The 14773-nt window shown below is 34.3% G+C and overlaps 1 protein-coding gene across 1 annotated transcript; it reads left to right on the forward strand.

Annotated features, from left to right (window-relative positions):
- Nucleotides 1-1336: 1336 nt before the first annotated feature.
- LOC126761340 (uncharacterized) lies at nt 1337-14051 on the forward strand. Its single transcript, XM_050477405.1, has 5 exons — nt 1337-1735; nt 12645-12826; nt 12893-13050; nt 13123-13300; nt 13648-14051. Exons 1-5 carry the CDS (start codon nt 1700-1702, stop codon nt 13829-13831), a joined length of 738 nt encoding a protein of 245 aa, XP_050333362.1. The 5' UTR covers nt 1337-1699; the 3' UTR covers nt 13832-14051.
- Nucleotides 14052-14773: the final 722 nt, after the last annotated feature.

Here is a 14773-nt window from a genome sequence, read left to right on the forward strand (position 1 = left end):
GAGCGAGCGTCGGCCACGATTGAATTCGTTGTACCAGTTTTTCACAGTGCTATAGGATGGTGCTTCATAGCCATACAAAGATTTTGGTTCATCGATGCACTCTTGTCGTGATAATCTACGTCGAAAGTTGTGAAAAATGATCGCACGAAAATGTTCACGAGTTAATTCCATTTTTGGCCGAGATGAATTTTTTAATTCCCTGTAAATAAAACAATTCACGATTAAATGACAAAACGTTCTGAGTGATGTTATGCTAAAAAATGTCAAACTTTCCAATGGAAATGTCAGATTGCACCTGGCAACACTTAGTGTTGCCCTAGGCCAGAATATATATAGCAGCCCTCGTATTATATACATATAAGTAACAGAGTATTTAACTTTGGAGCAACAATTAACACTTGGCTAGTAGGTCGTTTATTGATCGAAAGGGGGGTGGAATAGTTGTCTGCCCTTTCCAAGTCCCGCTTTAGCCATCGTTGCACTCATTGTGCTCCAATAAGAGTTTATTATGTAAATCTTTTTGTCATAGAATCAGTGTTTCTCAGAGCTTTCTAAAAGGAATTCATTTCTAATTAAAAAATTAATTGCGCACTTTATACACAACATTGTTTGCAATAAACTGTTTGTAGTTTTTTCTGTCATACATAAGATGTTGACTTGAGATTGTCAGCTTAAAAAGAAGGGTTTAAAATTCACATATTTCTACGAAAATGTCATATTCATTTGTAAGGAGTACTTGCAATTTTTACCTCTACTCAGGTACTTAAATATCATAGCATCACTCATTGTCTCATTATTAAGCTACTTAAATAAAATGTTCCATTATTATTATTATTATTATTATTACTATTATTCAGCGATTACGTATGTAAGTCTGGCTTTTTGATATGTTTAGTTGAAAAATAACAAAAATTAATTTAAAGGCATGGTCGCGCTATCAAGGCAAACGGAATGGGAAAATGAAGCGCGAGAAATTTTCAGCTTCATCACACACATACTTATTTATACACCTGTACATATATATATGTATGCCTGCATGTGTGTGTGTGGATATAACCGCGAAGAAATTCGTATAGCGTGAGGTGCAGTGGTGTGTGTGGTAAAAGAAGAAAACACAGTTCCTGTGGCAGAGAAAGAGCGCAAGCACAAAAACCTGCTAAGTCAACCAAGCGACCAAATCATTAAGCTGGGGGACTGCTCGCTAGCAACGCCAAGCAGCTGTTGGACAAGAACTGGCTCCAAATCACAGGCGAACGCTTAAGAAATCGTAAAAGATATTTTAACCGTCAGTCTAAGGTGAGCGCTCGACTAGTTCGGTTCGTGTATTGTAAAGCAAACGTTCGTAATTGCCATTCGCTGATCGCTGCCGTCGTTCCTTACGCGTTTCAAACGGAATTCCGCTTAATATTTTTACCATTAACTCAAACCTTGGCTCAAAAGAGAAAATAAACATATAATTAAGAATTCAAAAAAGTCACACACATGCACACGTACATATGATTTAAGTGATCGATAAGTGAAAAGTGAATTGAGATTTCTTTTTATGTAAATGTGCACATTTTTTGAATTGTTTACATTTATAATATAAAGGCAATTTGAGAAAAGCATTCGTGGAGAGCTGCCCCTTCGGTTGTAACGTTGTGTTCTGTCTTCTTGGAAATAGCTATCTGCTGTACAACAAATACGCGCATTACCCAAAATGGCATACCGGTGCTTTTGGAGAAGCATAACCAATGTAAGTGACCCCATTAAAAAACGAACAGGGAGAAAATCGTGTAGAAAATGGATGTTGTTGATTCTCTGCTCACCGCTTATTGCTCATTGCAGCAGCATGTTGGTGTTGTATTGGTGCATGGCTATTATGGCCATGAACGTCTTGAATTCTGTTACTGCTGTTCCCGACTTCGGTTTCTTCTTCGCTGGCAAACCAGTATCGTCTTCTACAATTTTGTCTGCTTACTGTTTTATTTATGTATTATGCATCTCTACATAAGAATGTAAAATATATAAGTGTAGATTAATACATATTTAGGCAACTATGCGGGATTTTGTATGTTAAAAAAGTCAGCTTAACAAAAAGTTTTTCAAAGGATCAACATTGTCGATATGAATAAAGAAAATCGCAGAAATATACTCTAAAGTACTGTTCAGAAGTCACTTTATTTACACACATGTATGTATATATGTACTATATTCATATTGATGCTGGCAAGACTCATGTATTTAAGTTTCCAACGCTTTCTTTAAAAGCAGGTGAAGGTGGTTTCTGTTTTTTTTTCAGTTGTCTGGCCACTTAGTTTCCTAACAATTCTGTGAGCAGTTTGCGGTTTGCGCATAAAAATATTAATTAAGAAATTTAATCATGAAAGAGCTCTTTTTATTCTCTGGCAAAGTGTTGCTACAGAGTATAATAGTTTTGTTCATATAACGGTTGTACGTTCGCCTAAAACTAATCGAGATAGATATGGTGTTATATATATATTTATAAACTATCAGGATGTCTAGACGATCGTAGTAGCAAGGGGAACCTGCGTCCAAAAAAATTTGAAAAAGTGGGATTGGTCTCGCCTTTAATAAGTTTAATGTCTAGCACAAATAATATAAGAACTTCAACCGACAGTGTGAAAATGGATGAAATCAGAAGCTAACCCAGCTCATTCCTTATATAACGGTACTGTCCTAAATTGGACGATTGGCGAGGCTTCGCCCACTTTTTGGTGAAATCACATATCTCGCGTCCCGACCAATCGATTCTTCTCATATTCCTTTGCCACAGTGTAAAAATGGGCGAAATCGGACTACAACCACGCCTACTTCCCATATGGCACAATTTTAAATCCCTTTTGATTCCTGTACACAAAATCAAGAAGTAAGTAATATAATGGAATATATGGATATGTTGACTCCAGTTAGAGAGAGACCTTTCCTAACAATAGGAACTTTTGGCGTTAAAAAATTTGTTGAATCGGGTTAATACTTCCCTGAGCCACCATACATTTAATATAAAGATTTTGTAACTTCCGGGTGATTTTATGCTGCATATATCGGCCAATATTTGAGCTATATTAATGATAATTACAGAACGTGTTTTACTTATAACTGTGTCTGTATGACTAAAATAGATAAAATTGGGTAAAAACTTGACCTTGGCCGCTAATATTAGGATTATCGAACATCCGGCTGACTTTACTCCATATCTTTGGTGATGGTATGTGAGGTATCTTAATGAAACCCAGGGACCATTTTTTTAGTATGTGGCACCAAAAGAGTTAATAGATAAAATCGCGTCGAAACTACCCCAACTCCCATATATGTACTAAATGTAATGATTTTCGTTTTTCTGACAAACCTTATGCCGAATAAGTCGGCCACTGTATGATTTATATATAGTATACGTGTGTATAAAATTGCTTGGATTCCGATTGTGCCAAAAGAGAGCATCAGCCAGAATATTTGTTTGTTATACGCTGATGAGGGTATATTAAGATCGTAACTCCCCGAGGGATACGTCTAAGACCTAATAAAATATATATACAAGTATATAGTAATAATGAACAGCGTGACGATCATAGTCGATTTAGCTTCATCCGTCTGCCGGTCTGTCGGTATATGTACGAGCTACTCCTGCTTTGAGATATCGATCTAAGAATTTTTATTCCCAAGATGCATATAGTTGCAAACTGAACGATAGAAATCAAGTTTTTGTATGGAATCTTTTTTATATTTTTTTTTCGCTTCAATATCATTTTCTTCAAATCCTTTTGTAGTTTATACGTATTAATTTATACACATATATATAACTACATAAAGTTGCCACAATTGATGAATGGTAACACATTTCATAGAAATAATATTGAGTCGTTTGGAAGATATACATATGTATGTATGCATATATAATCATATATAGTATTTGAAGGGAGGCTTTAAAGTCAACCAAACCAACGAAATCAGCGTATCGATCATATTTAGGTAGGGAAATGTTTGCTTCGTATTTATACGCTGTTGCAATTAAACCAATTTAAACCAAACAAAATATACTTTCCGCTTCGACAATATGGTTTTAATGGTTAAAGCACGAGTTTTAGGTAAAAATCGAGGAGTATATCAGCAGAATGCTACTCGCTGAAGGATGATTTGGCAAAGTTTTTTAAAAACAAATATTGTAGGGTAATCTGAGCTATATATATACCATGAGTGTATTATAAAAGATTGTCAATAGGGGAGAATATCGAATTTAAGCCTCTTTACTAATGCAATTTTCGAAAGACTTTTCACAGAGCCAATGCGATAATATTTCAAATTAATTTAAAACAGTAAATACATATAATAAAATAATAACTTTGCAAGTGAAATTTCATGCGTTGCTGTTTCCAATTGAATTCAATCAAAATATACTGCTTTATTGAAATGATCTTAATGCTGATAATGAGAACATTATCACACATACATATTTTTGCGTACAACCGTATGATGAGCGAGATAATTTTTCGAATGATTCATTTCGAATAAATGTGATTGCGAGGAGAGTAAGAAACTAGGTTAAGCATATTCATGGAGAAAGAGCAATGGAAGCCCGCAGTCGAATTAACATATTTACATACACATACATTTACTGTAAGTACATACGATATTATAAAAAATATTAAAATATTCAAGCGTAGTGGCGTGAAGCCCAACCCATTAACAGCGTCTTTCGAGTGTTTTTTTTGGTGAAAAAACACGTATTTTGGGTCAAACATTTTTTGGTGCTGAAGCGGTTGCAGAGATTTCAGAAAATTTGGTGTCAAATGGCAGTAATTACTGGCGTAGTGCCAATGTCGAGTACCGCTTCGAGACTTTCGTTTTGATACGAACGCACAAGTTGGCGGGTTATTCTTGTTGTTGTTGTGGAAATGTGATGGAAAATGAACATTAGCCTCCTCCGTCATCACATCATACACATAACGAACAGCATTCAACATCAATCTTAACTGCTCAATGTACATAATACCTGTGTATGCTTACACTTTGAGAATACTCGCAGGTAAGTGTGTGTGTGTGTGTGTGTGTGTGTGTATATGCGGCTTTGGGGAAATAACTATTATGCACAAGTGAAATTCCTGCTTAAGGCGTTTGTAAAAGTAACTGGTTACTGGTTGGAGAATTCCCACGACCATAGGAGTCAACGGTAAATGGAAGCATCCAAATATTTGAACATTTTGTCTTCAAAGCACTGTGCATATTGCTATAATATTGAGTGTAACCGTTAATAACCATAGTCAATGGTATAAGGCACTCATTCAAATCAACCATAAAATGGGAAATTTAAAAATTTTATTAGTTACTGTGCGGGGTATTTTTTAACAGGAACATTTCTGTGAATTTGGTAGAGAATAACAATATTCCCTCATTTCACACAACATTATTGAGTTTTTATCATCTCTTATTTAGTTGCTAGAGCGTAGAGAATTATGCTTTATTTCTCCATACCTGACAACTATATACTCTTCTAACGTTATTTTGCAACCCTCTCTGGGTATATTATTTCTTAAAGCAGCAATGTCACGAGGCTCCTATCCGCATTCGCTTCTTTCTGCATAATAGAGAGTTGACCACCAACGGGTATTGAAAAATTACACCATTTATGAGGTCGTACATTTTATATGTCTGTTCTTCTTCTCTAAAGTTTCAGTAGCAAATTTTATATTTCTGTTGACTGGTTTTACAAATTACTTAAGCGTTATGCAGTCATCTTCGATGCCATCACTTTAAACGTTAGGCGACACAAACCGGTACTGTGATGGATTTCAAGCGTAAAAGTGCTAAATGACTAGAAAATGTATGTGAGTGCAGACATGTTGAAGTGTCTGGTGGACTGTAAAGAAGTTTGTGGGTTGTTTATTTAGCCGGAAGCCATTACAGAAGATGGGACAACTCAAAACGGTATTAAAACTGCTCAAAAGTATTATAGATGGAAGTGCGCTAAACTTTTGGCAGCCAGCGGAGGTAGCGTTATTTTCAATAATTATTGCATGTAATATTTGAATATTAATAAGATTGCTTATCGAGTAAATGTTGGCTGTTCTTCACATCTTATTCATTAACTTGTCCACATTTGTTTGCAATAGTTTATTATTGTTGTGATAAGCTTTTATCAGTCGGTGGAAAAGTTAGCTGGCGAGATATTCAAAAGACTTAAGAAACGAACTTGAACTGGTGCAGCTGGAGCGAGGTAGCGAAGATTACTAAAAGAGAAGAAAACACGGTAACTTCTTGTGTAGAATGGGACGTGTGCAAAACTGCAGATCGGTAACTCAAAAACTAAAAGACTAGTACGCGTATTTATAGATAGACGGACCGACGGACAGACAGAGATGCCTAATACATACATATATACTTTATAAGGTCTCCAATGTTTCCATCAAGGTGTTAAAAATTTCATGGCATACTTAATATAGTCTGTTGAGGGTATATTAAATTACGTAGGTTGCCTTATATATTTTGGAATTTAGAAACCCTATTGCTGCAATCGGGCAACTCACAACCTTAACGTAAAGTTTAACATTTTTGGTAGTATATACACTCGGAACGTTTTGACATACGAGCGCCTTGTGTTGTTTACAGTAACTTGAAATATTCATTTCGGCCCCAAAATGGAATTAAATTATTATTATACTAAATGAAGTAGCGAAGCTTTATCCATTGTAAAATATTATGTGTTCAACTGCTGATTTGAGGAAAAATGATTTAAACTATAGCTCAACGGAAACTTAATATCCTAATCAATCACTTATAATATTTTTAATGGAGCTATATATAGTCCTTCTGAAATGATTATCTAAAAAGTTAGATATATAATCGATTAAAATATTCTTCAAAGCTTGAATTGGAACTAACCAGAGCTTAGGAATTGCACTCGTGTATCAAGAAATTCGATTGATTGTGGTTGAAATAATTCGTATAGTTCAAATGAACTCCGAAGCTAACGAAGGAAGCTTTAAGGTTTACAGACAGGCATAGTGTTAAATTTGTATTGATAACTTTTAAAGTCTGAAAACCAAGTTTACCTTATTTTTTGTCTCATAAAACTTACATAAAAAAGCTAGCACACCTTATCAACGATTTTTTGTTTATTTTATATTAACATGTCAAACGGAAAAGCAGCAAAACCAAGAAAAAACGTCATTATCAGTAGTCTACTTTCAATCCAAATTACATTTCCTTACTGAAATGTGTTGCGGAAATGCTAAAACAAACATATGGTACATATACAGCTGCAAAGCCACATTTATTTAGTAGAGTTCGTAACAAGCGACAAGCGATCACCAAGAGGCTTCGATACTAATAGCTGTTAATGGATTTAATTGCAAGCAAACACATTCATTATTACCCACGCACACACACAAACACTTAAGTGCGCGGATGTAGAATAGAGATCACTATGCTCTTCCGTTGTTCAACATAAGCTTTAAGAACTCCTCTGAATACAGGTATATATACACACATACACTGAACTGCATATATGTATAATACATACAAATATACTTGTTATCGTTATTTGGTATTTATTTCTGACCGAACAGTAGCCGTGAGTATTTAATTTTGATCGCCAATACAATTTTTACTTCCACTTGACCATATATGGGTCATCGACCTCAATCTAACGGTGTTTGTCATTTTCTATATACCACATTGTGCCAGTATCTTTGGTGCGTATGCGTATATTTCTAAACATACTGCATGCGGTCACCACTTGGTGTCGTCAATCCCGAAAGCTTTCAGAGAGGCAGAAAAATCGCACCTCTATCTGCTTTGAACCTAGAGAATCGAAAAATATAATTTTTTGGTACTCAGTTGTCAATCAACTGTCGCGAATAAAACAATCGGAATACCAACAACAGCTTTTTTCTCTATTGTTAGGAGCAGCTAATAATCAGGAAATACTTATGTAATAAATTCCCAAAACTCCCAAAAGGAACCAAATGATGAAAAAGTAACAGAAATGGGGAAAAAATATCAACAGAATGTCAAAAAAGTAATTGCCAATACCATTCAATTTAATGAAAACAAATAATCAATTAACCAATTCTTATAATAAAAGATTCTGCAAAATTTTTGCATTGAATTATGCTCTTTTTCATATATATTGGTTTGAATATTCTGAAGCAAATATGATATATTCCAAAGGACTTTATTGAGAGTCTTAATATTATTTGAAAATAATTATTATTTGAAAATATTTGTAAATAATTATACTTAGTTGCTAACTGAGATTTCTTATAGCCTGTAAAAGTCAGCTTATCATTAGACTCAATAGCGATCCCGAACCAAACATGCCACAGCTCTCGGGTTTTACAGAAATAGCTTAAGCCGTTCTTTGTTCTGTCTATTTGTTTTGTTTGTTCTTATGCTCTGTAGTGTTAGTTAGTTTAGTTCTGTTGTGTTTTCTTTCTATGGAATGTTAGATGTGTGTGACCAGCAAAAAGCTTAGAAGTACAACAATGTCTTCGCACTTTTCATGGCAACAATAGATAGCCCGAATAGAACAGAGTGATTGTTAACAGACGCGCGCGCGTGTTGATTTTTGCTCGTGCGGATATATGTATGGTATGTAAGTATGGGGGTATGTTTGTACAATGTGCCATCGTGTTGACGGAAAGACCTTCCATGGATCAAAGCATAAGTCTTTCATTCGCTGCTTAAGAAAACTGATCAAACGAAAGCCAATGAAAAAGTTACACCCATTTATGGATCAGTATTTATATGCAATACGAAATTATTAAATGGTAAATAAATGACCGAAGCAATTTGTATGTATGTATAATGGTGATATGTAAGAAGCCAAGAAATGAATTAATTTGATTGCGGTTTAACCAATTGTGTTATATGATACCAGGTCAGTGTGTAAAAACGAAAGTGCCTGTTTTGATTATTCTGTTCGTATTATTATTTAGATGTCGATATTTATTCAGTTGCGTTGGAAAGGGAAATTATAATTTCATGTAAGTAAAACAGCGTCGATTATCTATTCGAAAAGTTTATCAGAGTTGAGGTTAACGCAGCCACCTTTCAGATATTTTATTGTAACTAAGAAAAGTAAGGAAATTTCATAAGGTTTTTTGGAGTAATTCAGGTTTAGGGCTCGTTTTTATTTGAAAATTATGCTGGAAGTGTTTTTTTTTTATCAACGGTTTATTTTTCGTCGCTGTTTTGCAGTAACAGTCATTTTGGCAATTTTATTGACAACCAAATGCCTTTTGACTTTATTCAGGATGCCTAAAGGCTTAAAGTTATGCGAACAATCTCTTTATGATTCAGACCATCAAGATAAATTTTTAATAAGTAGTTTCGCTTTTAATCACAACTTTTGTCATGCTATACGTGTAATTGAGATCCTGTTCAAAGTAAGCGCTTCCTTCGTTTAATTTTATTTTAAACCTTTCAACAACTTATATAATGTTATTATAAAGTCTTGAAGCTTACTAGTCAGCTCCAATTAATATATCTCAGTATTCAAAAGTAAAATTACCAGGGGTTCAGTACCTATAATGAAAAACAGCTTTTCGCCAAAAACACGCATTGTCATGAAAAACGAAACCCTTTTGAGCATTAATAGTTTTCGAAAGTTGTTCAATAAACATGAATTTGGTAAAACAGAGTTTTTATTACTGCTCTTTCTTTTATTTTCTTTTATTAAATCTCAAAACATAGCTTTTCTTTTTAACATTGCCGTTAGTGTGTGGCATTAACGGCATTTCATTGTATAACTTTAATGCCTTTAAACCATGTAATAGCCGAAGAAAAAAGATTTTGACTTCGTAACTGATAATTATGACGATGACGATTGACTAAAGTAGAAAGTCTCATTTGGTAGACTCGAGCAATAAAACATACGGTAACATTGGTTGGTCATCTTAGATATTAAAAAAACCAAAAACAAAGCAAAGAATAAAAAATTTGCTTGACAAGCTATTAATTCAATGACAACAAATGTCATTGCCCTTCATCGCAGGCTATTTACCTAAGCGGCTCTGCATAAGTATGTACTCACCTGCAATGTTCAAGTAAGCATATATTTATATGCATAAGTAATTACATGTAAAAGACTATTGCATTAAATAGTGTTTACATTTTAATCGAGTTGAAAAACTTGTACATTTACTACAGTAAAAAAGCGAAGAAGAAGAGAATCATCGAAAAATAACGTGCCGTTATGAGTCGTACCGTAGGCAGTGAGATGAAAGTGCCGGGTGTTGGCGAGAGTGATTCACACGGTAGGCCATTAAGTCATACAAATGTACATACCAACGGGTATTTACGAAGCATGTGCGTGTATGTGCGGTAGCTAGTACTATAGCCACTAAATCATATAGACACGGCAGACTAACGACTCTGCATGCCGCGCGTACATTTGCATGTATACATATATGTTTGTATGTATGTAGAGGCGGTAGTTTGATGGGCGAATGTAATAGCAAACTTGATCGTCTTCTTCATTAAGGCGACGGCTCGGCCATATAAAGAATTGAATAATAGAATTTCGCTTTCGTTTCTCGGGGCAAATGAAACTTAAACTACAAACAACTACAAATAAAGTGCAAATAAAAATTCAAGCAAATTTAGCAATTATATGATTTTCCCTTCATTATTTTACCAAACATGTACAGTTGAGAGAAATTGGAATAGTAGGAAAAAATTTAAAATATAAAATCAAAAGTAATGAATGGACATTCGCCGCCACTGCGTACGTTTTTGAGAAGAAAAGAAAGTTTGTCACTTGAGTCTTTCGTTGTATTCGCATGCTCAAGCCTTACTGCATGCCGATCACTTGTCAGTTCACAGAGTTTCTATGTATGTACATATGTATACGTGGGTATATTATACCAGCCAATATTATCGTATCATTTGCATTCTATAAACACTCTAAGCTTATGGAGGTTAGTGGGGCGGCATGCAGCAAATATTCACCGGCGCTGATTGAGTTCTCGGTTCATAAAAGTAATTAATTTGCTCCTCTTTACTTTTACACTCTATGCATAGATCGACTACTTATGCAGAATTTTCGATACATATGGCGAAAAAGAAATTTATTTCAATCATAACAGAATATTTTATTTCCCTTGATTTTTATCCAAAAGGAGACTGTAATCAGTGGGCGCATCAGCAGCACGTCACGCGAATTACAAACTTAAATATATGAATATACCATACACACACATGTGTACATGGACACATGTTTTGCTCTTCGCATAAAATCGTAATTAACAACTTCTAAAAGAGGAAGTTTGTAGTGAAAGTGAATGAGCTTATACACTCACTAACTTGGCTTGACCTATAAAGTTTAAAGAAGTCTCAAATTGATCGCCATATATAATCAAAAAATCGCGAAACAAGTCCACTCTCTTCATTTATATGTATGTAGCTACCTGTGTACATATGTCTATGTATTGTGTTTGTATGTATGGATAAAATTTCGCGTTTTAACTTTCACACCAACTATTTCTTAGACAATGAACGAACTAACGAAAAGTAAAACAAAATTGAATGTTAATAAAACGAGCTACAATAAATAAATTTATACACATATTTACACTTAATATACATACATATGCATACAGTTTTATAGCAAAGTGTTAACAGTATCTAAAGAAGAGCAAAGCGCTGTAAGCAAACGAAAGTGAATTCTTGACTCGGAGCTCGGTTTATGCCACTTAAGAGTTACAGAAGTCAAAAAACTCATAACAATTTTTATAATTTAAAAGGCATTTAGTTCTGCATATAAGCACAATTAAACACTTTATATAGTATGTGTGATTTTCGATATAGAGTTAAAAAATGGCGAGGCATAATTGATTTTATGATTTTTTAAGCAAATATTTCACTGCTAAAATACTAAGATGTTTCGCTGGTGAGCGTAAGTAATAACTTTATTCAGGTTGCAGCAGGCAGACAGAAAATTAATTTATTGAAATAAATAAAAACCTGGAAAGCCCCTTAATCCGAAGTTATAATATTCTTCACAGGTGTATTTTTATAGCATCTTCTTCTTCTTTACTCGCGTAGACACCGCTTACGCGATTATAGCCGAGTTAACAACAGCGCGCCAGTCGTTTCTTCTTTTCGCTACGTGGCGCCAGTTGGATATTCCAAGCGAAGCCAGGTCCTTCTCCACCTCCTCCTTCCAACAGAGTGGAGGTCATCCACTTCCACTGCTTCCCCCGGTGGGTACTGCATCGAATACTTTCAGAGCTGGAGCGTTTTCGTCCATACGTACGACATGACCTGGTCAGCCCAGCCGCTGTCTTTTAATTCGCTGAACTACTCGCAAAAGACCATACATCTTTCGCAGAAAAGGTTTTTGTGATCAATAAATATTTGAAAAATATTTTAAAAATTTCCAAAATAATGGCGTCTTTATGTACGTAATTACTCGGAAAAACCTCACACTTTTTGTAACTTAACCCCAATCTCTATCAGCTAACATGTTTGTGTTTTGTCACAATATTGGGTATTATTTTAGAATTGATCTAATAATGTGCAGCTAAAACTACCTCATAAAAACGAAACTAGATTTCAATTTAGTTCCTCATACATCCTTTTAATTATTTTCTCATTCCTGTTTCAACTTAACTGTATAATTGATATTAAATTTTTTTCTATTACAGATGAAGTTGGCTATTGTTATAATTGCTTTAAGCATGCACGTTGCAAGTGCGGCACTTTGGTCAAATTACGATTCTGAAAAGGCCGAGAAATGTACTGGCGGTGCGGGGTTAAAATATTTGTCCGGCGATGCGTTAATTGATTCTCCCAATTGTCTGGGGCCGAACAACTCGCCCTATCCAAGGTAAAATAAGAAAAGCGGTTAGGCTTAAAAAAAAGTAATTATTAATAATTTCCTTTTTCTCATCAGTGCGGCTGTGGCACGAACCTTCTCGAATTGGAACGGTAACTCCAGGCGTGGGCGTCAAAGTAAATTCCCCTCAACGCTGGATCCTGCGATAACAACGAATGCTTTACTACGTGCCTATGACGAAGTCAATAATGATCTTCCCACCAACAACCGTTTTGGTGAGCTATTTCAATCAGTTTGATACCTGGCAACTTTTATAAATCTTTGTTAAATTTTTATAAATCACATAGGTCGCTCTTTGTCAAATGCACCTGTCAGTCAATGCAGAGAAACACCATCTAGGCTGTGCAAAACACGCTACAATACGACGGCGCCAATGTATGGAGTCAGTTTGACATCTGGACAGCCTGTTACCATTGTTCAAAAGTTCCCTGATCTGTTACAACAAGTCGTATTCGAAGTTTGCGAGTAAGTCGGTTTCATAAGAAAGAAAAAAGATGTGTGTTGAAAATGTGTCGCAAAATTCAATAAGAAACGATATTTTTTTAAAAGCTTAGTAGTTGTAGCAATTAATTTCCTAACTCTTGATCCATCATGAGTTTTAAGATGATTCCGTAACTTTAATATTTTTCTAATTTACACTTCTAGTATCTTTCAAGCGAGTTTAGCTCTTAGGCTGAAAAAAGCTGTGTTCTGAATAGATGTATTTAAGAGTTTTGAAAAATAGCGCGTCAGAGCTTATTTGTTTTGCAACTCTCCATAACTCCAATTGATATATTTTAATACTTTAATAATTCATTTATTATTCTCCCCAGATCGGGTGAATGTGACGTTGTACGTGGTGAATGCACTCAGACATATGTGCCGTATCTGTTTCTTGTAATTCCGTTGGGTCCAGTCACACTGACTGGTCAGGACTACGTATTGGTTGAGAGCGGGTGTGTATGCAAACCCAAATATTCTACGGGGGCAGCGCAGGAGCCAAATATGATACCTTAGTTTATTTCCAGAACCAAATAAAAGTTTAATTTGTTAATATCTGATATACTGCTACACAACTACATATAAAGTAAACTGTTTAAAATGGACATTTGTACGCATAAATGATGTAACTTTTCGCTGTATTATATTTGCTACGAATGCCCATTTTTACTCTAAATACGATCGATTCAACAAGTTTTCTCTGTTGAATTTACAGTTATTAATATACAAACATATTTAGTCGTAAAATATTTATTATTATAAATATACATATTTATGAATTCATATTGAGATAAATATGCGTAAATATATTTCTCTAGGATAGTTGTATGTTGTTTACAAATAATTTAATTGAAGAGCAAATTACTTGAATATCTATCATAACTTTAAAAATCTAAAATTATGTAAGTGGTTAAAGAAAATATATGAGTGTCGCCATTCTAATAACGAAAGCAATACAATTATTTTTCGATATACAAGGTTTTCTTTCAAAATATTCTTTTTAAAGTATTGTATTTCCATATATACACATATCTGTCTGTTTGCAAGGTGTTTTGGTTCAAAACAATGTAAACAGGATAAAAAAACATACAGACATATAATAAAAGTACATACAAGCTAAATTAAATACGATATTTTGATCGCATAGATTTGTTATTAGGGGTTTCGTTATAAGTCAAATGTATGTATGACTCTCTGTAACAGTATATCAGAAATAATTAAATATACGAACAAAAGCTTAGGTTTAAGATTGCCTATTTATTGATTGCTTAAAAGTTTTCTCTATTAAATTATATTTAATTTGTTTTATGCTAATGACATATATGCAAATAAATACAAATATCTATCATAAATGAAAATAATATGTTATGTGTTAAGCTAGCGTTAATATTCTTGTATGTACACTCGTACCAAACGTACTCGCAAGTGCGGATTTGTTTTTTGCAAATGAAATAAAAA

The sequence above is a fragment of the Bactrocera neohumeralis genome, chromosome 6, assembly GCF_024586455.1.
Source record: "Bactrocera neohumeralis isolate Rockhampton chromosome 6, APGP_CSIRO_Bneo_wtdbg2-racon-allhic-juicebox.fasta_v2, whole genome shotgun sequence".
Classification (NCBI taxonomy): Eukaryota; Metazoa; Arthropoda; class Insecta; order Diptera; family Tephritidae; genus Bactrocera; species Bactrocera neohumeralis.

Bases quoted from the DNA above. Each gene is read 5' to 3' on its own strand.
- LOC126761340 (XM_050477405.1), top strand. From the start codon at position 1,700: ATGGCATACCGGTGCTTTTGGAGAAGCATAACCAAT. The intron at 1,736-12,644 runs GTAAGTGACCCC...TTTCTATTACAG, and splicing joins TTTGGAGAAGCATAACCAAT to ATGAAGTTGGCTATTGTTAT. The intron at 13,301-13,647 runs GTAAGTCGGTTT...TATTCTCCCCAG, and splicing joins GTCGTATTCGAAGTTTGCGA to ATCGGGTGAATGTGACGTTG.